This window comes from Myodes glareolus, chromosome 5 (assembly GCF_982192425.1).
Source record: "Myodes glareolus chromosome 5, mMyoGla1.1, whole genome shotgun sequence".
NCBI classification, from domain to species: Eukaryota; Metazoa; Chordata; class Mammalia; order Rodentia; family Cricetidae; genus Myodes; species Myodes glareolus.
In genome coordinates, this window is record NC_142030.1 from 68,219,984 (window position 1) to 68,245,237 (window position 25,254).

The window sequence follows — 25,254 nt, forward strand, 5'->3', positions numbered from 1 at the left end:
AACTGGGGGAAAGAGATGTTTTCTAGGCGGATGCTACAAAGAATAGCCGACCTTAATGAATTGGTTTGTGACTTTACTCCAAGTGCGGTGGTCTCTACCCACCCCACCCCCGTTTGAAGGCCAGCTCTGTAACCTCAAGTACCTAAACAAATCAAGACCGACAAAGTACCGAAATAAAACAAGGTTCTATTAATTAGGGAAGCCTCTTCTAAGTGAACCCCCAACTGCCGACAGTGTGTGTACTGTAGTTGTAGTGAAGTCACAAGTGAATCAAAGTTCTTTAAAGACATCCTTCCACACCCTGATCTCAGATAGAACTGAGTTGTCACAGGTGGTTTCCAGTAAGCCCTATGAAAATCACCTGTGAGGTAAAATTTGGAGAGTTTGAGTCACAATGGAATGACATAGCTGGTAGTGGACATTGATAGATCTATAAAAGTAGTGAATATTCAGCTTGGAGCACAATAAATGGTTCGCAGGTTTAACCTCCTTGCCCCTAAAATCCTGACACACTTGAAGACCTGTTGGTTTTGGAACTTTTATGCTACAGATGTGGACGTCCTTGTGAATGGAACATGACAGTTTGTTTCATATATGTGTTAGTAGTGTTTCTTTTAAGGTGATAAACTTCTTGAAAAACAGGAGCCTGTCATGTATGCCTCATAGTAATTTAGGTACCTGGTTTAATTCTGTTTCAGAATCTGAGACAGTTCTTTGTGCATGGGTGGCAATGTAACTGTATTACTTTTTATTGACTTTCCCTCAGAGCCTCCTGTACTTAAATAAATTTTACCTTTTGGGACATTTAAACATTTCTTCTACCTGCTTAAATCCTCATCAATTTTGATTTTGATTTTTTTTTTTTTTTTGAGACAGAGTTTCTCTGTAGCTTTGGAGATGTCCTGGAACTCACTTTGTTGACCAGGTAGCACCTAGTGCTGGGATTAAAGGTGTATACCGTCACCGCCTAGCTTGTGTGGTTTTGCTTTTGTTTTTTGTGGGTTTTTTTTTTTTTCAGGACAGGGTTTGTCTGTAGCTTTGGAGGCTGTCCTGGAACTAACTCTGTAGACCACAGGCTGGCCTTGAACTCAGAGATCTACCTGTCTCTTTTTCTAAAGTAACGTTTTTGTTGTAAAGCAACAATTAATAGTTTATATTTTGTTTTACTTATATGTATGCCTGGGCAGTTGCATGTATCTGTGTGAGTATAGTCACACTTATGAGCAGGTGCTCTTTTTTGGAAGCCAGAAGATGACATCAGGTCCGTTGGAACTGACGTTCTTGGACAGATGTGCTGGGATCCTCCAGTCCTCTGAAAGAATAGCAAATGCTCTTAACTACTGGACCCTCTCTCTAGGCCTCATTACACTATGTCTTCATAAGAATTCTGACTAGTTTAATTTGCAGTTTTGAAACTAGAGAAATTGAGTACTTGCATCTGTTCTGTTAAATGTGCAGACTCTCCCGGATCGTCTAACTTGTTTTATCTCTTTTCCCTTCTACAGAGGATGAATCTTCTTCCCAAATTGTTACAAACCAAACAGCCTCAAAGAAAACTGTCAAAACACCAGAGATTTCAAGTAAGAATAATTTGTTTTTTGTTTTTCTCTTTACTTGTCAAGGGCTCACCAAGAATTACAACTCACATTTGAGAGTTTTGTGAGTCAGTCCTCTAAATTAAGCCATGTGGTTCTTCCAAGGACAGACAAGAGTGAACCATTGAGTGAGTTCAACTTTGTATTTGTTAATCTTCACAACCCTGCAGGGAAGTATTCTGCCCCCTTAGTAGATGAGAAAGCTGGAGCTCTTGAGTACCTAAGATTCTTCTCAAGGATCACGTGGTATGTGACTAAACTAAAATTCAGGCTCACGTTTGTCGATCTAAAACCTTTCCATTTTCCCCACACCCTCACTTTCACTCTCAGGTAATAGCTCATAAAGTGTCAAATGGTTATGTCACAGTGCCTTCTGCTTAGCTCTTTCTGCATGCTAAAACCCTGGCACAGTGAGTTTCAGTGCTGTCAGCGTATTCCTATGTTTCGTTAAACCCAAGCTATCAGTTGTAGGGTACCACATCGTTGCTTTATGTACCACCCAGAAGAGAAAAAAATACTGCCAATTTCCTGGTAATTTATGATAACGTGCCATAATTACATAGTATGATTTCAGAGATGTTTAAAATGTAATAAAGAAAAATTGTCTTAGAATCACTCTAAATACATGTTATGTTTAATAGTTTACTAAAGGTTTTTGTTTTGTTTTGTTTTTAATTCTTGTGTGTCTATGATGTGTGTAGGTGCCACTGTGTACTTGTGAAGGTCAGAGAAAAACCTTATGAAATAGATTCACTTCTGTCTTAACATGAGTCATGGGGATTGAATTCAGATTGTTAGCTTTGGCAGCAAGTGCCTTTACCCACTGGCCTAAGAAAATGTATCTTTATACAAATGACTTTATTACAAATCCTTTACCTTTGAACTAAGACCATCTGAAATGAAAAATGGCTAGCATTAATATTTTATTTAAAATTAGTCTATCCAATTCCTGGTCATATACTTGATTAAATAGTTGAACAGACTATGTTAACTCTGAAAATAGATCACGAATATATATTACAAAGTGTGATAGCACATGCCTGTGACGCCAACACTTGGAAGGCCAACACAGGAGAGTTCCTCCAGTATAAGGCTTGCCTATGCTACTAAGTGAAACCTGTCTCCAAAATAAGCAGAGGCCAATCTCGCACATAGAATAGACAATCAAGTTGATGATATAATGCATATTTTGGTCTCCACCCCACCCTACTTTGGCATGCTGAGGATTGAACCCAAGGCCTAATACAAGCTGGAAAAGCTCCATTTCTTCAAGACCATATATATTTTATAGAGCAGGTAGATTCACTCTAGTGTACTGTTGTTAGTAGTTTCCAGGAGGCCGTCCCATAGAGAAATCTGCCTTTAGTGCTCAATCATAATCAAAGTTTGGGAAACCTTCTTGACCAAATGAGAATGATTGCATACTAAATCTTATGTTTCACATATTTTTCTCTTCCTACACCCATGATGCGTGAAGATCCTTTAAGTAACTTATGCAGACCCCCACTAAGAAGCCCAAGATATGGTAAGAGATCACTCTGTTGATTTAACTCTTTCTTATAAAAACAGTGTAACTTCTAGACAAGATGTTTATTCGTGTGGATCAAAATTTGGCCAGGCATGGTGGTACACACTTTAATCCTAGAACTTTGGAGACCGAGGCAGGGGGATCAGGAGACCAAGATCATCTTGGCTACAGAGAGGTTTTTTTTGTTATCATTGTTGTTTGTTTTGTTTTGTTTTGTTTTGTTTTTCGAGACAGGGTTTCTCTGTAGCTTTGGAGCCTGTCCTGGAGCTAGCTCTTGTAGCCCAGGCTGGCCTCACAGAGATCCGCCTGCCTCTGCCTCCTGAGTGCTGGGATTAAAGGCATGTGCCACCCCCGCCCGGCATCTACAGGGAGTTTAAGGCCAGCCTAAGGCAGATACAACTAATGGAGTCTCTGCATCCTTTGTCTGCTGTCCGCCCTGCCTTAACATCAGGAGAGATCTGTGTCATCTTATTTTTCCAGAGATAGTTGTTTTCACCTGCATCTTTTGACAGGGCTGAGCCCACAGCCTTGCACATGCTAGGCAAGCTTTCTACCAGAGCTGTATCTACTGCCGGTCTCCCTTTTTAAACATATAGCTTGGATCAGTGAATATTCTTTTGCTCTTCCTTGCTGCTTGTTTCCACTTCATTTCACATGTGTCAGGATATCTTTCCATATTGATGTATATAAAAGGCTTCTGGGTTGTTTTAAAAGATTATTTCTTATGTGGTACTGTGGTTCTTTTGTGCTTGCATGATGCTTTCAAATTAAGGTCAAGAACTTTTTAGTTTTCTCAGTATATTACTAACAAAAAATTCAAGACAAAGGCTTTATAGCATGGAGCTATAAAATGTTGGGGCCTCAACGAATTTTCTCTTGACTAAAACTTTGGAAGTCCTTAAATCGTTACTCCATACAATCTACTTGCACTTTCTTTTCTGCTTATTGGTTCTTTCTATTAGATATCTGCTGCTGCCTTTAAGAAGATAAGATCTCATCTGAGCTTGTGGTTAAGGAACTGAATGCTGCTTTTCATTTTCAGTTCTAATCATTTTCTTGCTGTCTTTCTTATAGATTCAACATACAAAACAAATAGAAATACTAAAATGAATGAAATAGGTTTGCTTTTCTTTAATTCTTAGATGTTCTTATTGAGGATTCTTAGCAAGATGTACAGGTGTGTGTTTTGTGGTTGGCTCGAGACTATTACTTTGTTCATTATCTCAGCTTTTGAGGCAGCACCCCTGAAACAATGGCCTGTTGTAATTTCCTTAGGTTTTACTCTGTCTAAAATTATGTCTTATTTATTACTTAACTCCTATGAAAACACGTCATAATAAAGTACTTTTGTGTGGTGCTAAGGATTGAACCATGGCCTCACATATGCTTGCCACACATTCTACCACTGAGCCTCATCTCAATCCTCCTGTGTGTTTTGTTCTGTTGCTGTTGTTGTTTTGGTTTTGATTTGCTTTATGAAACAAGGTTTCATGTATTGTGACTAGTCTCAGCTATGTAGCTGAGGATAATGTGGAACTCTTGATCCTCTACCTTCACCTCCCAAGTGTTTGAATTACAGATGTGTGCCATCAGACCTAACAAAGTAAGGTACTTTCTATTAGCCTTTGTAAAATTTATGTACTGTGAGGAGAAAGGGAATGTCAGCTAAGGTATTTTATTCCCCTAGATTCAGAAACTCCATTTGTTTTTGTTTCCTAAAAGCCGTGCCCTTTGCCTTTTTGTTGTTGTTTCACTAATTTAAATTCTTTATAGTGTTTGACTTGATATAGAACATGAGATTTCAACATCCCATGGTTTTAGGGATGTAGGGATGTGGTTCAGGAGTAAGCACGATTCTTGCATACATGAAGTATGGAATTCAAATTCCCAGCACCTACATAAAAAGACAGGCATGGCTTCAGTGCTTGTAACCCTAACTGCTGTGATTGGAGGCAGATGGATCCTGGATGCTCCACGGCTAACTATCCTAGCTGAAATGACATTCAGGTTCAGGAAAAGACCCTGTCTGATGGGAATAAGACAGCTGTTGTCTTCCTCCAGTCTCCACATGCTCACGTGTGGGCACAAATAAGGAAGAGGTATATATACAACAGTAAAATCTGTAGCTTTAACTGGGCCTGTTGGCTCATGCCTTAGTCCCAGTACTTAACAAGAAAAGGCAAGAGGACCAGGAGTTCAAAGCCATCTTAGCTTTACGTGAAGCTACGTTGGATGCAGTTGGAATTCATTTAAAATTTAAAGACAGATTTTAAAAAATTTTTCTTTAGGGGCTGGAAAGATGGCTCAGTGGTTAAGAGCATTGCTTGCTTTTGCAAAGGTTCTGAGTTCAATTCCTGGGCGCAACCACATGGTTACTCACAACCATCTGTAATGAGGTCTGGTGCCCTCTTCTGGCCTGCAGGCATACACGCAGAAAGAATATTGTATACTAAATAAATAAATAAAATTTCCTTTATAAGTGCATAGTTATACCTTCCCCTAGTAAACATGTTTACCTAGGCCTGGTTAAGCTTTACAGAATACTTCAAAATCCAGTTTCTGGATGCTAAGATGAACTTTGCAATATATACCTTATCATATGTGCTTTTACTTACAGTAGTTTTCTTTTTGATTTTTTTTTTTTAATTTTGTAGAGTTAGAGCCTCATTTAGTCCAGGCTAGCCTCAAACTCACTATGTAGCCAAGAATGACTTAGAACTCATGATCTTCCTATCTTCACTGTCCAAGTCTAGTATTACATACTTTTGCCACCATGCCCAGCTTCCATGAGAGTTTCTTAAATTCTCTATTTAACTGGGCATAATTTATTTAACACGCGCATCTAATTAACATGGGGGCGTGACTGTAGTAATCGTAGCACCTGGGGGAAGTAGGGGGAAAGTGGTAAAACAGGATTGCCACAAAGTTCATGGCTTGTCTGGGCTACAGTAGAGTTCTAGGCCTGCATGGACTGCAGAGCAAGACTGTCTTTAAAAAGAAAAAAATATAAAGCTGAATTAGCAGGAAGTGAAATCAAAGCAGGACATAAGTCATAGATGCTATTGATTCATCATCAGACTGTATTTAATTATTTATATAGGCCTTTTTAAAGATTTTTTTATTTTTATTTTATGTATTTGAATGTTTGCCAGCATGTTTGTGTATGTGTCTGGTGCCCATGGAGGTCAGAAGAAGGCATCATATCTGGATCTAGAGTTACATGTGCTTGTGAGTCACCATGTGAGAGCTGGAAATTGAACCCTGGTCCTCTAGAGGAGTAGAGTAGCCAATGCTCTAACTACTGAGCCATCTCTCTAGCCCAGCTATATATTCTTGTAGCTTCCTTAAAAAGACGAAAACAAGCCAGACACACAACTATATAGGCTTAGCACTTTGAAGACTTGATTGAGAAGGACCAGAAGTGGTAGGACAGCAAGACCCTGTAATCCTGTCTCCAAAAAAAGAAAAGAGATGAAATGTTTAAAACATTGTATGAACTCTTAAATAGTGAGAAGTAGTCTCAGACTGTCTTTCTTACGTTGCTATGTATGAACAAACCTCTTTTTAACCACTTCCTATGTCAATGAGTGACCTAAATGCTAGGACCATAAAGGGCTATGAGGTTTTCTTCTTCTTCTTCTTCTTCTTTTTTTTAATCTCAGAAATGTGTTAGGTAATGAAAAGAAAAACACGATTAGAAGTCACTGGAATCTCAGCACTTCAGAAGCTGGGCAGGACTGTGAGTTTGAGGTCAGCCTGGGCTACTAACTCAAACGAAAAGTAGTCGTAACTGTAGGTTGTTATAACAGTTTGTTGTGAATATGGAGGGAAAGTGCCCTTCATGGAGAGGTTCAACTTTTTAAGTAGGAAAGGCATTTGATTGAAATTTGAAATACAAATAGCAGGCAAGGGCAGAAAAGAGACTTGCAAATACTGCAGTCTGCCTTGGGGCCTCACTAATTTGCCTTTAGAGACCATGTGTTGAAGGAGCTACAAGTCTTCAATATTGGTGACAGCAACTATGTTAGTGGTCTCTTTGTTAGAGGCCTTGAATAATGTGTAGAATGGTGTTCTCAGTCCCAGTAAGGATTGCTGTGTGTCTGTCTCTGAGTGTGTAGAGGTCAGAGGACAACTTGTTGTAGTCGTTTTTTCTTTCTTCCTTTCTTCCTTCCTTCCTTTCTTTCTTTTTTTTTTTTTTAAGTTTTTGGAGACAGGGTTTCTCTGTAGCTTTTGAGCCTGTCCTGGAACTTGCTCTTGTAGACCAGGTTGGTCTCGAACTCAATGAGATCTACCTGCCTATGCCTCCCGAGTGCTAGGATTAAAAGGCGTGCGCCACCACCGCCCGGCCATTTTTTCTTTATTTTCCTTCCACTATTGGGGTTATAGGAAAGGAATTCTGGTCTTAGTACTTGGTGGCAGCTGAGCCATTTTGTCAGCTCAATGATGAGATCAAAATAGTCTTGTATAGCCAATTATCAATTGTGTCTTGAATGCTATTGATGAATATTTAAGGATGTTAATAACGTTAATAGGATTCTAAAGCTGGGTGGTAGTGGCGCATGCCTTTAATCCCAGCACTTGGGAGGCAAAGGCAGACGAGCTATGTGAGTTCGAGGCCAGCCTGATCTACAAGAGCCAGTTCCAAAGCTCCAAAGAAACCCTGTCTCAAAAAACAAAACAAACAAACAAAAGAGAATAACCAATTGCATGTTATTGCATCATCTTTTCACAAAATAAAATTGGGGGCGGGAAACAATAGCACTGGGTGAGCAGTGATTCTTGCATTCCAAAACTCAGAGAGCCAAGGAAGAATGAGGATGAGTTTCAGCTGGGGGTACATAGCATGACACTGTATATATATTTAAAAAGAAAACCCACAACCCAATTACTATTTGAAATTACCAATATTCAGTCACACATCTGGTTTCAGATCTTTAAACACAAAAAATACTCATTCACTACATGGAAAACTGAAACAATATCAGGAGAATTAAAGCAGGCCGAAATTTAAAAAAAAAGAATTCTAAAGAAAAGCTCTTCAGACAGACAGTAGGTAAACAGTTTTCACCTATAATCAAGGAAGAAAGAGACAAGTGAATTTAGCTAGACCCTGTCATAAACTGAAAAGAACAATATGACTAAGTATTCAATGTACCCCTTTTTTTCATTATTACAGATTAAAAATCAGTTTAGTCTTTTACTTTGTGACACAGCCTCTATTACCACTTGACTTAGAGTTTGTAATCTTCCTGCCTCTGCCCCCCCGATCCTGGGGTTACAGTCATGTATCACCACACCTGGTTTCAATTCAGTCTTTATAAAAGTTTTTGTATAGTAAATAATTTATAGAGTAAGATAGGTGTGGTGGCTCCTGCATGCAATCTGAATACAGATTACATTTATACACAAATTAAAACCGCTGTACAAAGAGTAAAATACGATAATAGTCTTGTGATTTGAAAATAAAATTTGAAAGCTGAGCATGCTAGTACATACCTTTAGTCCTAGCAATCAAGAGTCAGAGGCAGACTCAGAGAGAAAAGAAAGGAAAAACTTTAGAGGGCAGAGAGAAGATTCAGGTGGTACTGGCACTTGCTGCCAATCTTAACCACCTGAGTTCAGTTTCAGGAGCCCACGTGATGGGTTCTTCTGCAACTTGTCCTCCAATCACAACACAAACACACTCAACAAATATAAGTTTAAAATTTAAACTAATAAATGAAAAAAATTAAAGGGTAAAAGACTTTAAAAAGTGAAACCATTCCTATAATTTAGAATGAAAGTAATATTTTATTTTATTTATTTCATTTTTCCACACCTGGTATGTGTGCGTGCGTGCGTGCGTGCGTGCGTGCGTGCGTGCGGGGGGGGGGGGGGGGGTTGAGCTAGAGTCTTACTGTCTAGCCTAGGCTGGCTCACCCTCACAGCGAGTCTTCTGCCTTAGCCACTGCTGAGTGCCGGAATCACAGTTGTGCAGCTCCACATCCAGTAACTTTGCATTTTACTACTTTAAAAAAGAAAATGGAGGGGCAATAATGGGACAGCTCATTCACAGCATGTATTGTGCCAGCTTTTAGCGCTCTGAGAGAAGTGTGGTGTTATTGGAAAGTTTCTTTGAGGGGTTGGTTGTCTGTTTTCTAGCAAAAATGTTGACAAATACATTTTAGACACTGATTTATTCTTGCCATTATTTTCAGTAGAACTCAAACTTTGAATAATACTATACTAATCTAGCTAAATTTATGTGAAAAAAATTCCAAATTCATAATGTAATGTTTAGAATCACTTTCTGAAATCATACTTTTCACCTGTTGGCTTAAAATAAATAACACGAAAACCAACTCTCTAAAACAAAGTTTATGGAGAATTGCAACTATGGCAGGCCCGTATTTCCAAGGTAAAAAGAAGAGAGAAACTTAAAGAGAAGTCAGCCTTAGCTGTGTTGAAATAAACCACACTGACTACAGGAAGTCCTGCAGGAGTCGGTTGTTACTTAGAGAAAGTGTCTAGCTGCAGACTTGAGGCAAGGTTGAAGGAATGTGTCAGTAGAGTGCTCTGCCTAGCCTTGTACTAGACCTTAGCGTCAGTCCCCAGGACCACACAGACGGAAGGAACAGTGACTAATCTGAGCGGTTTGGGTTTTCAGAATCGCTGTTACAGTACTAGCACAATCACACTTTCGCGGAGCCTGTTGTGTTTGGCATAAATGATTCTGTTGTGATGCCGAACGCTCTTGAACATCTGCCCTTTTAAAAAGCAGATGGCTAGAAAAGCTGAAAAGAAATGTTCTCCTGGCTTCATTAAAGTCCAAGTCATTCTAATCCTCTATAGGTTCATTCAGTATTTTCACCCAGTTATGCTTATATTTGGGTGTAACTTCCTTTACTGAAAAAGACACTGTCTCAAAGAAAAAAGAAACAACTTATAACAAATCTTTCATAATAGGGCATGTGCAGACCCTGAGTCTTAAGTTTGATTGATGTGTTTGGTAGTTTATCTTTAAATTTCCCATTTCTCCACAACAGCAATGTGCATCACCCTACTGGAACTATAAAAGGGGGATTTCTTTTTTTTTTATTTTTGGTTTTTCGAGCCAGAGTTTCTCTGTAGCTTTGGAGCCTGCCTGGAAGTAGCTCTTGTAGACCAGGCTGGCCTCAAACTCACAGAGATCCGCCTGCCGGGATTAAAGGTGTGCACCAACACCTTAAAAAGGGAATTTCTTTTCTGTTCATACTTCCTCTTTGTCACACCAGTTCACAAAGGATGTGTTTGTTCCTTCAGCTGGTTAGGCTTTTGAAGGAAGTAGGAGGAGTCTGGCAAATAGAATTAAAATGTGTAAACCTGTGGTACCTGTAGGAACCTAGAATATTTGTCAATGTACAATTTAATGTTTTCTTCACACAAGTAAACAGGTGTTGATGTTATCTACATACGGAAATAACCAGGCTAGCTTAAAGATAGACAAATATATTTTATTTATTATAAGGCGAAGACTCAGGCCACAGACATGGAAGATCCAGGCTCTGTGTCTCTGGAAGCGACACAGAGAGCGCACCTGGGTGGTGCACAGGTTTTTATTTCCTGGTCCCAGAAAGCCATGCCTAAACTAGGTTCCACCTCTTAAAGATTATTGGTTAACAAGGCTTTCCCCATCAAACAGGCCTATGAAAGGAAAAAGTATACTTTATTTCTAGCTAGGTGTAGTTCTATACGCCTGTAATACCAGCATCCAAGATATATATAGTAGGATGAAAAGTTCAAAGCCAGCCTTGGCTACATAGCAAATTTGAGGTTATCTGGGCTATCTAAAATTCTGTTGCAAAAACAAAAACTAAAGCCCTGGGACTAGAGAGATTGGCTCTGAAGTTGAGTGCTTGCTCTTCCAGTAGACCTTAAAATTCTCACACTTCAGAGATAAGAGGCAGGTGGGTTCAAGGCTAGCCTGGACTACATAGTGAGTTCTAGACCGGTCAAGACTACACAGTAAGGTCCTATCTCAAAAAAAAGATACCCTTTATTTGATGCTAGAGAAATGACTTAATTGTTAAGAACGATTACTGCTTTTGCAGAAGACCAGAGTTCACTTTCCAACATCGTGTCAGGTGGCTTACAAATGCCAACTCCAGGGGAATCAACTCACTTGGTTTCTGCATACATGTGACACAAATACATATGATTAATATTTTAATAAAAGCATTTATTTATAATACGATTTTATATCAGATTTATTTCTGAAACAGTCAGAAGGAAATGATAGATTTTTAGTCATTTTACAGAATAAAAAGCGTTTATATTTTGTATTGCTTTTTCCTTAGTTATATGCTCTTATTTATTCCTAAGCTTTATAGTTTCCATTGTTGCATACTTTATCTTTCTCTTCTAAAAACTGCCAGTATCCAACAGGTCAATTTCTCTGAAAAAAGTAATTTCTTTTTAACTATCATGTAATATATTGCCATTTTTTATATTAAAAGCAGTTCTGATAGGTATTTAAGAGGTTAAGAGCAGAAAACAGTCTTTTTCTTAAAAACAAAATAAAAAATCCACCGGTGAACTGTTACGATAAACTAGGATAAATTTGGATAGAATGAGTAAGGAAAGCCCTTCCATGCTTTTCAGCTCAGTTTTAAGGAAGCTTATATTTTCCACTTCTAGCATATGTTTGTCTTTGTGTTATTAAAACAATCACTTTCTGAAATTTTTATGACTAGTTTATGAAAAATATAAGCATAAATTTATCTCATTTTTTTGTTTTTGATTTTGTATGTTTCTTTTTTTTTTTTCAAAATAGGATTTCTCTGTGTGACAGTTCACGCTGTCCTGTAGACCAGGCCGGCCTTGAACTCAGAGATCCGCCCACCTGTACCTCCCAAGTGCTGGGATTAAAGGCATATGCCACCACCACCCATCTAATTTAGTTCATTTTTAAGCTAATATAATTTGAAATTAGTAGTTTGGATATTGAAATGTTTCTGAATGCAGGTATGTTACCCATTGGAAAAAAAACCACTGATGGGCAAGCATGTCTGAAATTACACAGGCATGTCTAAAATTACACAACTAGTTTACTATATAGTTTCTTCCTATAAGCTAAAAAATTTCCCATTATTTTTTGGTCATCTATTCATTTTGGACTCTGAATTAAAGCCTTGGTGTGTAATTTTTAGACATTATTTGTTTAGAAGATTATGTGCTAAAAGAACATCAAATACATAAGCTTAACTGTAGCTCATTTAGAACTTTGTTTTTCCCGATAGAAAGTACATTAAACAGACAGCAGCTGTATACTGGAAACTCAGAAGCTTTAACGTTAACCTGTGTTTAATGCAGATATTTTGAACATTAGCATAAAGACTTACTAATGCATTGTTTACTTCCTTCTAGGAGAAACTGAAGATGACCTCAAGAGCGCTCACAGTGACATTACTGTCAAGGTCAAATCCAGGAACTGTGCTGAGTCTAGGGGTAACGAGGCTCTTTTTGCATGTGACTCTTCTCACAGAACTGTCTTTTAGTTAAATAGAGTTTTAAATATTTTTTAAGACTTTGAAATTTTTTTAAAAATCATTTTTTGTTTTGTTTTTGTTTTGAGACAGGGTTTCTCTGTAGTTTTGGAGCCTGTCCTGGAACACCCTTTGTAGATCAGGCTGTCCTCAAACTCAGTCTGACTCTGACTCTGGAGTGCTGGGATTACAGGCATGCGCCACTACCGCCCGACATTAAAATCATTTTTTAAAGTTGTATTTTTAGTACATTGAAATTATGTCTTCCATTGTATGCATGTTATTAGTGATGTGTCATGTAACAAATAGCTGAATAGAGCACTTTTAGCCTGCTTGAATAGTTATGAAAAGATATTTTTATGCTCAAGAGCTACTGCCTGTTTTGAATTTTGAGAAATTGATCATATTGGTATTCAACAGTCTCAGGAGTTTTGGTCAGTTTTAGGAACTTTTTTGTATTAGATAATTACTTCGTCTTTTTAGGTCAGGTTCTTACCATGGTAGACATCACAGGGACCTTGTTGTTTCAGTATGGCGATCTGTAATAGTGCATGTGAACTTGCCTTTAAGAATACTTCATCGAGCCGGGTGGTGGTGGTGCACGCCTTTCTCTGTTCTTCTCCCCCCCCCCCCCGTTTTTTTTTCTTTTTTTTTTTGTTTAGGGGGGGTTTATTTTTACTTTAATAAGCAGCAGGCGCTGTGTAACACAGGCTGTCCTTAAATTATCAATCCTCCTGCCTCAGACCTACCCATATCCTCAGTATTGCTGACATTAAAGAGATCCGCCACAGTGCCCAGTTTCTATCATCATTTTTACTATTTTGTTTTTATATGCTAGCATCCAAAATCATGGGTATCTTTTTTTTGATATTTTTCACACTTAAACATCTTTACAGTTTGTTCTTCCCTCTCCCATCCCTCATAGTTCTTAAGACATCTAATATTTTTATTCTTTCACACATATGTAATGTTCTTTGATCAATTCCCCTCATTATCCTCCTTATCTTCCTCTGCCTCCTGTTAACCTGCTTTTCCCAACAAGTCCCCTTCCTGCCTTTTTTGTGTGTAAGTCCCCCACTACATTTATTCGGGTTGCTTACATGAGCAACGGTGGATGAGAAGTTATTTATCTGGGCAAGGGTAACTTACCAGTGCTTACACCACTCAGGAACATGATTTCCTTTCCCAGCAACTCTTAACTGCCTGTTAGGTCCTTCTGAGATGGGATGTTGATGGCCCAGTCTTCTGCAGGTCTTGTGTGCCTCCACTTGTGCTTGACCTTTACTTCCTGCCAGCAGTCTTTAAAAGCAGTTATGTGCCCCAGGCTATTCCCTGTAGTTTATCTGATTCACTCTTTTGATTAAATACTGTGTTCTCCTATAAATTGATGCATCAAATACTTTTTGTTTTTTAGATGAAGCTGCCAGATCATACAGTCATCAAGAACAACCTTGTAGTTTACCACAGAGTGAGTAGTCCAAGTGTGTAAGACTCCCCATGGGAAGACAAACCCTAGGTTTTCTGTGATTTGTTTTGTGTCGGCTTACATTATAACATTAATTTTAGTTTGTTTACTGATAGAGTAGTGTTAGACTTACACACCTTTGAAATTTTTCATATTTGTTTTTGAGATAGATGATAAATAAAATATTGGAAGTAATATTTTAAGATTCAGATAACAGTGTTCCTTAGTGACATTTGCCTTTGAATCTTCTAGGGGTGCTGAGGGTAGAACCAGGTTTTTAGTACTTTTTAGGCAAGCATTGTATCACTTTGCTATGCCCCAGCTCAACAGTTTTCTTAGTTGTCATTGTTTTCTGTTGCAGATAATCTGTAATGAATATGTTTCTTAGGTTAAGCAAATGATAGTATTTTTTCTTTTTCTATTTTTAAATCAAATTCCAGTACTCGGGTTATGAATCAACTCATAATATTCTTGTGCATAAATAGTCAAGAACATTTTTTCCCTTCTACAGTTCCTTTTTGAAAACACTCATTGAATCTAAGTTGCCTTTTTTTTAACCTATCAATAAGATGAAAATCTGTCCACTTAAGCTGTATTATTAGATATGGCCTTAAGCACATTTTTCTAAATATACTTCTTAGTGTTTGATGAAGGAGTGAAAGGGTGTACATGTGCCCTTTATATTCACAATGCACATATCCACTTTAACTTTTTAAGGTTTTCTTTTTCTTTTTGTGGGGTGGAGTTCTAAACAGGATTTCTCTATATCTTTGGCTGTCCTGGAACTCACTCTGTAGACCAGGATGACCTTGAACTCACAGATCCACCTGCTTCTGCCTCCCAAGTGCTGGGATTAAAGGGTGCACTATCACGCCGAGCAGTATTGGTGGTTTGGTATTTTTTTTTTTTTAAATAGGCCTGTTCTAGTTAGGGATACTGTTGCAGTGAAGAAATACCACAACCAAAAGCAACTTGGGGAGGAACGGGTTTATTTGGCTTACATATCCAGAGTCATAGCCCATTAAGGGAAGAATCCAGGAATTCAAGCAGGTCAGGAACCTGAAGGCAGTTACTGATACAGAAGCTGTGGAGGAGTGTTGCTCACTAACTTGCTCCTTATGACTTGTTCAACCTTTCTTATAGGACCCAGGACCACCAGCCCAGGAAAGCTCCTGTAATAGGCTGGGCCTTCTGCCTATAAATCACTAATTAAGAAAATTCCCTGTTGTCTTTTCTACAACCTGTTCTCAACTGGGGTTCCCTCCACTCAGTTGACTCTAGCTTGTGTCAAGTTGACATAAAACTAGCCAGTCCAAGTATATATTGCATTTGTGTTCAGAAAAAGTAAAGTTTAGCTGGGCGGTGGTGGCGCATGCTTTTAATCCCAGCAGTCAGGAGGCAGAGGCAGAGACAGAGACAGACGGATCTCTGAGTTTGAGACCATCCTGGTCTAGAGTGAGTTCCAGAACAGCCAGGGCTACACAAAGAAACCCATCTCAAAAAAAAAAGACACCCAGGACTGAGACAACTTGTAGAGCAGTGGTTCTCAACCTTCCTAACGCTGTGATTCTTTAATAGAGTTCCTCATGTTGTAGTGACCTCCCCAACCATAAAATTGTTTTCCTTGCTACTTCATAACTATAATTCTGCTCCTATTACGAATTGTAATATAAATATCTGATATGCAAGATATCTGCTATGGGAGTGGTAACCCACCATTGAGAACTACTGTTCTAAAAGGAAGGGTTTAAGGCTTACGGGCCCAGAGGTTTAAAAATCCATGACGACTGAGTGAAGAAATGGCAGCAGGCAGAAGGCCATGAGAGCACACACAAAATATCAACACAGTTTTTTGAGCCCTCAAAACCTGTCCCCAGTGGCACACCTCCAACAAAGCCCTACCTCCTAAGCCTCTTTAACCAGGGCTACCAGCTGGGACTAGATATTAAATGCCACCCCAGAACTTATTGGGGACATTTCATTCAGACCACCACAGCCTCATTAGTTGGTAGATTAACTTTTCTTTTTCCTTTCTGTGCTGTGAATGAAAGTGTGTGAATGAAAACCTCACACACACTAAGCAGGTGCTCTGCCACTGAGCTGTGTCTTCAGCCATAGCCATTATTTTCATAGTAATGATCCTAGAGCTGGTGTGTTGTCATTGTCCTGTTCTAAGTACGTTTAAGTTTAGAAAGGGGGGAAATAAGATGGGAAAGATGACTCAGTGGTTAAATGTGCTTGTTACTCTTTTTGTTTGTTTGTTTGTTTTTTATTTTTTGTTTTGTTGTTTTTCGAGACAGGATTTCCCTGTTTAACAGTCGTAGCTGTCCTGGAACTAGCTCTTGTAGATCATGTTGGCCTCGAATTCACAGAGATCCGCCTGCCTCTGCCTCCCGAGTGCTGGGATTAAAGGCGCATGCCAATACCGCCTGGCATAGAGCTTTGATTTTCTTTTCTTTTCTTTTTTCTTTTTATTTTCATTTTATCTTACTGGTTTTTTGAGACAGGGTTTCTCGTATAACAGCACTAGCTGCCCTGGAATTAGCTCTTGGAGACCAGGTTGGCCTCAAACTCACACAGATCCGCCAGCCTCTGCCTCCAGAGTGCTGGGATTAAAGGTGTGTGTCACCACCACCTAAGTGTGCTTGTTAGTCTTGCAGAGTACCAGATTCCAGTCCCCAGCACCACAGTGGACAGCTCACAACTGTATTTATTGTGTATTTGCTGGCCAAAGGGTTGGATTTGGTTTCTTTATAGCACTGCTGGTAGATAAATGAAATGTCTATTTAACATCATCTTGTCTTTGTTTTCCAGTATTCTCTGATCTTATTTCTATTTTCTGTTTTAGGTCAGGACTTCACAGCTCATGAGAATCAGTCGTCAGTGCTGAGTAAGTAGTTGATAATCTGTTATCTGTTTCAGTCGACCCTGTTCCTGCCTTATTCAACCAATAAAAAGTTCTTACATGACCAGGCATGGTGACACATGCCTTTAATCCCAGCAGAGGCAGGTGGATCTCTAAATCAAGGCTAGTCTGGCCTACAGAGCAAGTTCTAGGACAGCCCGAGGTACACAAAGAAACCCTGTCTCAAGAAACCAAATAAATCTGGTATGATTTTAATTCATTTCATCTCAGCTTTTTAAATCCAGCACACAGTAGTACTGACTGTAATAATTACTCTGTGATGTAACACTACTCAGGGCTGCTTTAGCCCCAGTGGTTTACTTACAGGGTGAATGCCCAACTTTTTTTCTTAAATGTATTTAGAATCCAATAGTTTCGAACTCAGTCTTAGAGAAGAAAGACTACAACATAGTTCTGTCTAGTGAGTGATTATTTTTTGTTATGGGAAGGCTTTTGTCTTCACTGATTGGACACGACAAATTATCTTTTACTTTTGATGTTTTCCTCCCTACTCCCCTTCTGTTAGATTTATTATATAATGTTGAATCATGGTGTAAACTTAGAAAGTATATGAAATGATGTGTGTTATATGTGTTTGCTTTAGGCTCAGAATATCCAAGAAACCCTCAAGTCATAAGATTGAGGACTCGACTGCCATGTAAGTAGATACTCTCTTTTCTGCTGTGCTTTGTTGGCTGTCTAACATACAGATGCTGAGTTCTTCAGATAAGGAATAAAGGTCAGCTGTGCTGACTCCTGGATTGCCTTCTGCAGTGCCAGTGCAGGATAGAAAGTGGCTTCAGAAACTAATGGGTGGTACCGTCAGGCCTCACAAGCTCCCGGCTTCAGCAGCCGGTTTGTACGTGATAATGAAGTTGTCCTCTTCTGATAACTTAAGGCGTGTGTCTTAGTGGATTCTATGTAGATAAACACTGCTGAAACCCTCTCCCTCATTATTTCATGTCATAAAGGCCGAACTTGACAGTATTTTCATGATCATGTGTCACTGATATAAGACATAGCTGTAAATTGTTGAGATGAGATAACCATACTTGAGCTCAGTCTGCTATTGTTTCTGTGGAAGTCCGTCCACATTAGTGCTGGAGATGCAGCTCAGTGGTGAGTACTGGCTAGCATGCATAAAACACTGGGTTCAGTCACTAGTACAAATAACAACAAAGTAAATGGAGCCAGGTGTAGCCAACCTTGTAACCTTGTAACCTTGTAATCCCAGCATTTGGGACGCTGGGGCGGAAGACGAAGATGTCATGGTCAGTCTGGGCTTTAGAGCAAAACCCTATGGCCAAAAACAAAACAAAAAAAATTTACTGACTATGTCTGTAGTGGCTGTATAAAAATGTCTGTTCTGTTCTCTGCCTTGAGTGATGCTTATCTCCTGTTCCTTCCCATACCACACCGTTTGTTTTTGGTGGGTTGAGACAGCGTTTCACTGTACAGCCCTCCACCTCAGCTACTCAAGTATATAGGCATGTGACCTCATACCAGGGTTCTGTCCCCCTTTTCCCATCTGACCATAGTCCCTCCTGTCCTGTTTGTTTAGATTATATAAAGATCCCTATTTATCATTTGCTTATAGAATGGCTGGCACTAATTGGTCAAGATAATCTCTAATGTTTCCAATTCACTTTATCTTACCAGTAAGCTGTATTCCACACTTAAGTGAATTATTTAGCTGCCTAAAAATGAAATGCCCTTATCTCTTGCCTTATTTTTGACTATTAGTTTTTAATATTGCATATATCTGATAATAGAAGACATTTCCTCTTATAATTTGTTCTTTATTGCCTTTATACTGTATACCTAGGAAACCAAATACTAATTATTCATCTTATTAGAATTATATGTAATCAGAATAAAAAACGAAAATCTTGACTTCTTTCAAATTTGAGAGACAGCATCTCTCTGTGTAGTCCTGGATGTCCTAGAACTCACTCTATAAACTAGGCTGACCTTGAACTCAGAGAAATCAACCTGCCTCTGCCTCCTAGGATTAAAGGAATGTGCCACCACACCCGATTGAAAATGTAAATCCTAAGAAACAACTCTTAAAAGTAAAAATGCAGTAATATTTCATTTGTATTCCACAAAAAATTTAGTTTCTCATATTATTTCTTAGTATTATATTCTAGGAAATAAATAGCAAAGAAAAGAAATCTGTGCACATTGGTGCCAGGAAACATTTTAAAAATTTGTTTTAATTATTTTATTTGTGTGTATGTGAATGCCTACTTATTCGTATGAGTTAGAGGAGAATAAGTAGGCCTTACACTGGAGTGGAAGCGGAAGCTGCTAGTTCATTTCCTGGTCACCCAGACCCGGATAATCACACAGAAACTATATTAATTCCAACACTGACCAGTGAGTGGTTCATGCATATTTCTAGCTAGTTTTTATATCCCATATATATATATATTTATATATACCCATTTCTATTAATCTGTGTATCACCACAAGACTGGCCTACCAGTAAGTGTCCGGCATCTTCCTCCTTCAGCAGCTCCATGGCCTCTCCTTGACTCAACCTACTCTCTCTCTATTTCTCTGTTTAGATTTCTTGCCTGACTTTTTTCTGCCCTGCCATAGGCCAAAACAACTTCTTTATTAACTAGTGGTAATAAAACATATTCATAGCATACAGGGGGAATCCAACATCGCTGGAGTTATTGGCAGTGGGTCTTAGGAACCAAACCCAGATCCTCTTCAGAAGTACCAAGTATTCCTCACAGCTGAATCATCACTTCAGCTCTAGCATTTTTTTAAATGTATGTGTGGCTTTATTTGTACACGTGGGTACATTACCTCCAGAGGTTAGAAGAAGGCGACAGATCCCTTGGAGCTGGAGTTATATATAGGTGGTTATGAGCCGGCCACCTGATGTGGGATTTTAACTCTGGTCCTCTGGAGGAACAGCACATGCTATCTTAACCTCAGTGTTACTCTCCAATCCCTTTTAAGCTTTATTTTCTCTATGGCATTGCTCATTGCAAAAGGAAAAAGTTATGTTGAACAACTATTGAAACACAAATATAGTAGTGCTGCTGTTGCTTTTTGCTTCTTGTATATAGCCCTGTGTGGCCTGAAACTGGATACATAGAGCAGCTTTGCCTGCAACTCATAGAGATCCATATGCTTTTGCCTCCCAAGTACTAGAGTAAAAAGTCACCATGACTGACTGACTTAGCATTTTTTTCATCAAATTTGTAGTTTATTTTTAGAATTTTATGTTTGCATTCCTACTTCATTATAAATTAGTATATTTACTATGACTTAAGTATTTATAACTACCATATCTGGGTATTGTATTGAACTTGGAGAGTTTTGTAGGAAAATGCACACAAGAAATACGCATGCATCAAGCCGAACATAGTGGTACATGCCTTTAATCAGGGTGCTGAAGGTGGCTGCTGATGACAGCGTGGGCTGCATACCTAGACCAATGGGAAGGAAGATTATTAGTCCTTTAACAAAGTTTTGTTTAGGATAAAACAATGAAGAAGAAGAAAATCTTTCTAATGGTGAAAAAAAACTATGGTGATTTTGTAACAGCCTTTACATAGATTACTCTTCAGGCCAAGATAACTGTTTAAACTTTTCTCCTGGATGTTTGTGTTTTTTGTGCTGCTGCTTTGGTTTTTAAACAGGGTCTCACATAGCTATCACTAGCCTTCTTTTCCTCTCGCCATCTCATGAGTGCTGGGGTCATAGGTGTGCACCATCATGCTTGGCTGGTTCTCTCTCTCTCGCTTCCATATTTCCCTTGGCATTCTACATGTCATCCGGGTATGTATTTCTGCCTGCTGTGGCGGGGGTGTTTTTAAATATGAGTGTTTCAGAACCTGGAACTTTGATTTCTTTTTGTCTTCTTGTATTAGCACCCGTTCCCTAGATGTAAAAGGTCCCAGTTCAGGTTTCAATCTGCATCCTAATCTTCTGGCTAAGATAGACACTCTCTGTACTTCTTTCTGCTTACCTTGTGATAAAATAGTTTAAAATACGTCTAGAGAATCAGATCTTTGAAACATACTTAGGGGCCTCTCAAAACTGGGAGTGCAAACGTAGAGCTTAGCACTAGGGCTCTTTGGGTCTACTTCCCACTTCCTAAACTTGAGTTCTCTTTCCTTTAGAGACAGTTGTGCCTTTAGCTCAGTACTGTGATGAGTCTTCCACATTAAATACGATGCTTAAGTCTTATCACATAACTTGTTTATTTGTATTATGGACACATCTATAACTGGTGGTTCATGCCCTCTATATGGAGTGAGTGACTGCTGCTGTAATCTTCAGGCTTGAAAGTGTCTGTAGGTTTTTATTACCTCTAGGGGTTTTCTAGACTCTAGTGATTACTGCCTCTAGTAAGGAAGATAGATTGAACTTTTAGGCTATGTCCTACCTCAGCAGTTTATACATAGCAGGCTTAAAAGTATGTTTGTGACCTGTGGATAGTGCATGTGACATCTATTAATACTTAGTTATTTGTTGTATCCATCATGAGGTAGATAGACGATTATACCACTCTCATGGATCCCATTTGATCTTTGCAACCATGTAATGATGTATTTAAGATGAACATCTGATGTGTTTGGAGATTTTTTTATTGCTTGGTTTTTAATAATGCAATTGTAACTTCATAGGCAATTTGGAAGTTTCTAATAAAGTTTCTTCAGCAGAATTAGTGAAAAACCGTGTGGCTTTTAGAGTTAGCATGATGTCATTTTATCTTACTTGATTGTTGAGTGCTTCAGTTTTGTTTCTGGTTTTTGGTCAGATGACTCAAGGCAATGTCTGTGTCTTAGCAGTCCATTGTCTAATCCAGTATTTCTCAAGCAAAAGTTGTTAATAAACGCAAGGAAGATCATTTATCTGTTCAAAAGTTGTCCATGCAAAAGTTACTGCAGGCAAGTGGTAGATGGCTGTAATGGCAAACGGAGGCTGTACCAGTAAAGTTGCTGAGGCTTTGTCGCCTGAAACAAGTTTTTTTTGTTTTATAAGATTTTTCTTTTTGTTGTTTTGTTTTATGTTTTTGTTTCTGCTTTTGTTTTGTTTTGTTGTTGTTGTTGTTGTTGTGTTTTTTATGTTTTTGTTTTTTGTTTGTTTGTTTGTTTTGTTTTTCAACAAACAAAAAAACTGTTTTTTGTAACAGTCCTGGCTTTCCTGGAACTTGCTTTGTAGACCAGACTGCCTCAATTTCACTAATATCCCCCAAGTGCTGGGCTTAAAGGTGTGCTCCACCACCCATCCAGCTAAGATTTGCAAAACATTAAAAACTTAAACTGTCAGAATCCCCAGAGGATATACTTCAGTTACTCTAAAATAGAAAATAATGAGGATTTAAGATTGAGTTTTGTATGGAAATACCTTATTCCCAGTAATTTAGGTAGTCCATGATCTACATTTTCTTTCTCTTTACAGCGTCTTCACCAAGCAGCAGTTTTGTAAATGGTCATTTTCCAGATAATTTCGTGCTTTTTTTGTGGTATCCTTATCTTTTTGTCTTCTTTCCCTTGTTCCAGAGTGTGCCATTCCTATTAAATGAGCTGCAAGGCTTTCTCTCAACACTGAGTGTTTTAACGTCTACTCTGTGCTAGGTCAGTGCTGCTGTGATTGACTGTGAAGTTAATCAGTGCAGCAGGCATTCGAATATTCTGCCTCACCTGCTACCTCTGCCTTCTTTTGGTGGAATTGTATTTTTTTTCTCTAATGGAAGTAAGTGAGCAAATAAAACAAAATTGATTGTCTTTTGAAATTATTTTTTGTTTTTTAGATAATAACATTCAGGAATCAGAACTTGGAAACCAATCTCCATCAACCTCCAGCCAGCGTAAGTTTATCTGTTCATCGAGTGAGGCCAAAGTTGGTGGCTCATATTTGTTTTAAAACATTCTTTGACAGCCATCTGACTTAATGGTATTTAAGGCACCATAAACACTTCTATGGAAAAAGTGTATGTTTTACCAACAGTGAAATGTAGGCAAACCATATGAAATGTCTAGTTCCCTCTTAACTATATTGTTCATAATATCAAAAATCAAAGTTGATAAGTAGGACTGGAGAGATTGTTTAGTGGGTAAACAATTGTATAATGGCAGGAACAACATTTCCAAAATTGTAATTTTCACTTGAAATTTTGAACGTTAGACTGGCAGCAGATATTGTCTCTTGCTTTCCTGAATTCTTCAAGTAGCTGGGAAATGCAGGAGTGTGATTAGCCATAGAGTGGCAATTTTTTTTCAAGTAAAAATGGTATTCACTTATTAAAGTGGTTAATTAAACATACAGGTCAGTTGTGAAGCCCTTTTCCTTTGGATAACCATTGTCTGTGCTGAACTGCTGACGTGTGTGTCTTTACACAAAACACTGAGAATATGTACTCAGAGGGCTGAAAGTCTTGAGTTTTCTTTTTTATGGTGCTGGGGATCATGCCAAGACCCTCACACATGCTATTTATGCCAAGTTCTCCTTGCCCCAGTCCACAAGGACTGAGGTAGAACAAAATTATTAGCTACTTCATGAAGGACAGTCTTAAATGAAACTGGTTCTTCCTCTTTCCCTTTAAAAAATGATTACATTTATTTATTATATGTTATCAGACTTAGTGACACGCACCTATATATCTACTAAGCCATCTCACCAGCCCTAATTATTTTGTTGTTGCTTTTAAGTTTTTTTTGTTTTTTTTGTTTTTGTTTTTAAACAGAGTCCCTCTGCATAGCCCTGGATTGCCTGGAACTCACTATATATAGACCATGCTGGCCTTGAACTCACAGAAATCCACCTGCCTCCTGATTGCTGCTCTTAAAGGCGTGCATCACAGTGCCTACATTCCCTGATTATTTTTAGTCTTGTATGCTGGCAGTAAAAACTACAGTGAATTTGCTAATACAGCTCTGAGTGCTGGTCCCCAGTCATTCCAGTGCAAGTGTCATCACAGTAGAAAACACGGAAATATCTTACTGTTAATTTTCAGATCGACACCAACAAATATTGTTTAAGATAGCTTCAGGCCACACTCAGATTGCTGCTCTAAAAGATCCCTAGTACCTCTATTAGGCTAAAGTAAATAAAACATTCAGAAGTGGTACTATAACATGGTAGCTGTTGTAGCATGTGAAATGCATTCATTGCCTTTAATCCCAGCACTCGGGAGGCAGAGGCAGGTGGATCTCTGTGAGTTTGAGGCCAGTCTGGTCTACAAGAGCTAGTTCCAGGACAGGCTCCAAAAAAAAAAAAAAGAAAGAAAGAAATGTTTTATGTTGAACTTTTTCGTTATTGTACTTCAGAAATATTCAGCCCTAGATAGCCAGCCATGTTAACTACTGAGTTTCCAAATTAAACAGTTTTATAAAGCTGCTTACTTTACAACTATTAGAAAATACTCATAATTCTTGTTTTATAAACAGTTTTGCTTCTGAAAATATGAATTCTGAAATTTTTAAATATGAAAAAATTAAGATATATTTAAATTATTTTTCTTTAGAAACAGTTGTCTTTCTAACAATTATATTTAGCTATAACTTAGCTTTTATGAGCTTTTTCTGAAGAGGATATATTTATTTAAGAAAAAAACATTACCAGCTCCTTTCTTTAAAGTACTTTCCCTTAGTCAGACATGGTGGCACACACTTTTAATCCCAACACTCAAGAGGCAGAGACAGGGATGTTGTTTGAGGAGCAGACCTGCTTTTCACCCTGCTCCCGGCCGCCCAGCTAGCTTACACCCGAAATAACAACATGGAAACTGTATTCATTTAAACATTGCCTGGCCCATTATCTCCAGCCCCTTATTGGCTAATTCTCACATATTAGTTTAACCCATTTCCATTAATGTGTATCGCCACTTGACTGTGACTTACCAGCATGAGTCTAACCAGTGTCTGTCTCAGAGAGGAGAGCCATGGCATCTGCCACACCGCCTTCTTCCTCCCAGAATTCTGTTCTGTCTACCACGCCCATCTAAGGGCTGCCCTTTCAAAAGTCCAAGGCAGTTTTCTTTATTCAACCAATAAAAGCAACACATGAAAAGAAGACCCTCCTACACCACAGGGAGTTTCAGGTTAGCCTGGTCTGCATACTGTGTTCTAGACAGAGTCGTGCATGGGGCTAGAGATGTAGTTGAGCTGTTAGGATTATGTACTGCTCATGCAGAGGAACCGGGTTCAATTCCCAGCACCTCTCAGACATTCAGTCACCTGTAACCAACTCCAGGAGACTCGTTGCATTTAACCTCTGCAGAGTGAGTG

The 25,254-nt window shown here is 38.6% G+C and overlaps 1 protein-coding gene across 3 annotated transcripts in view; it reads left to right on the forward strand.

Annotated features, from left to right (window-relative positions):
* Tor1aip1 (torsin 1A interacting protein 1) overlaps positions 1-25,254 on the forward strand; it is a 29,678-nt gene that overhangs the window by 1,218 nt on the left and 3,206 nt on the right. For 2 of the 3 annotated variants that reach the window (XM_048420982.3, XM_048420983.3), the window contains exons 2-8: positions 1,506-1,580; positions 3,073-3,120; positions 12,508-12,588; positions 14,041-14,094; positions 16,940-16,981; positions 17,601-17,654; positions 22,779-22,835. In XM_048420982.3, coding sequence (XP_048276939.3) covers positions 1,506-1,580; positions 3,073-3,120; positions 12,508-12,588; positions 14,041-14,094; positions 16,940-16,981; positions 17,601-17,654; positions 22,779-22,835 — 411 coding nt within the window. The remainder of the gene's footprint in view (positions 1-1,505; positions 1,581-3,072; positions 3,121-12,507; positions 12,589-14,040; positions 14,095-16,939; positions 16,982-17,600; positions 17,655-22,778; positions 22,836-25,254) is intronic. The other variant, XM_048420984.3, reaches the window with a different exon arrangement.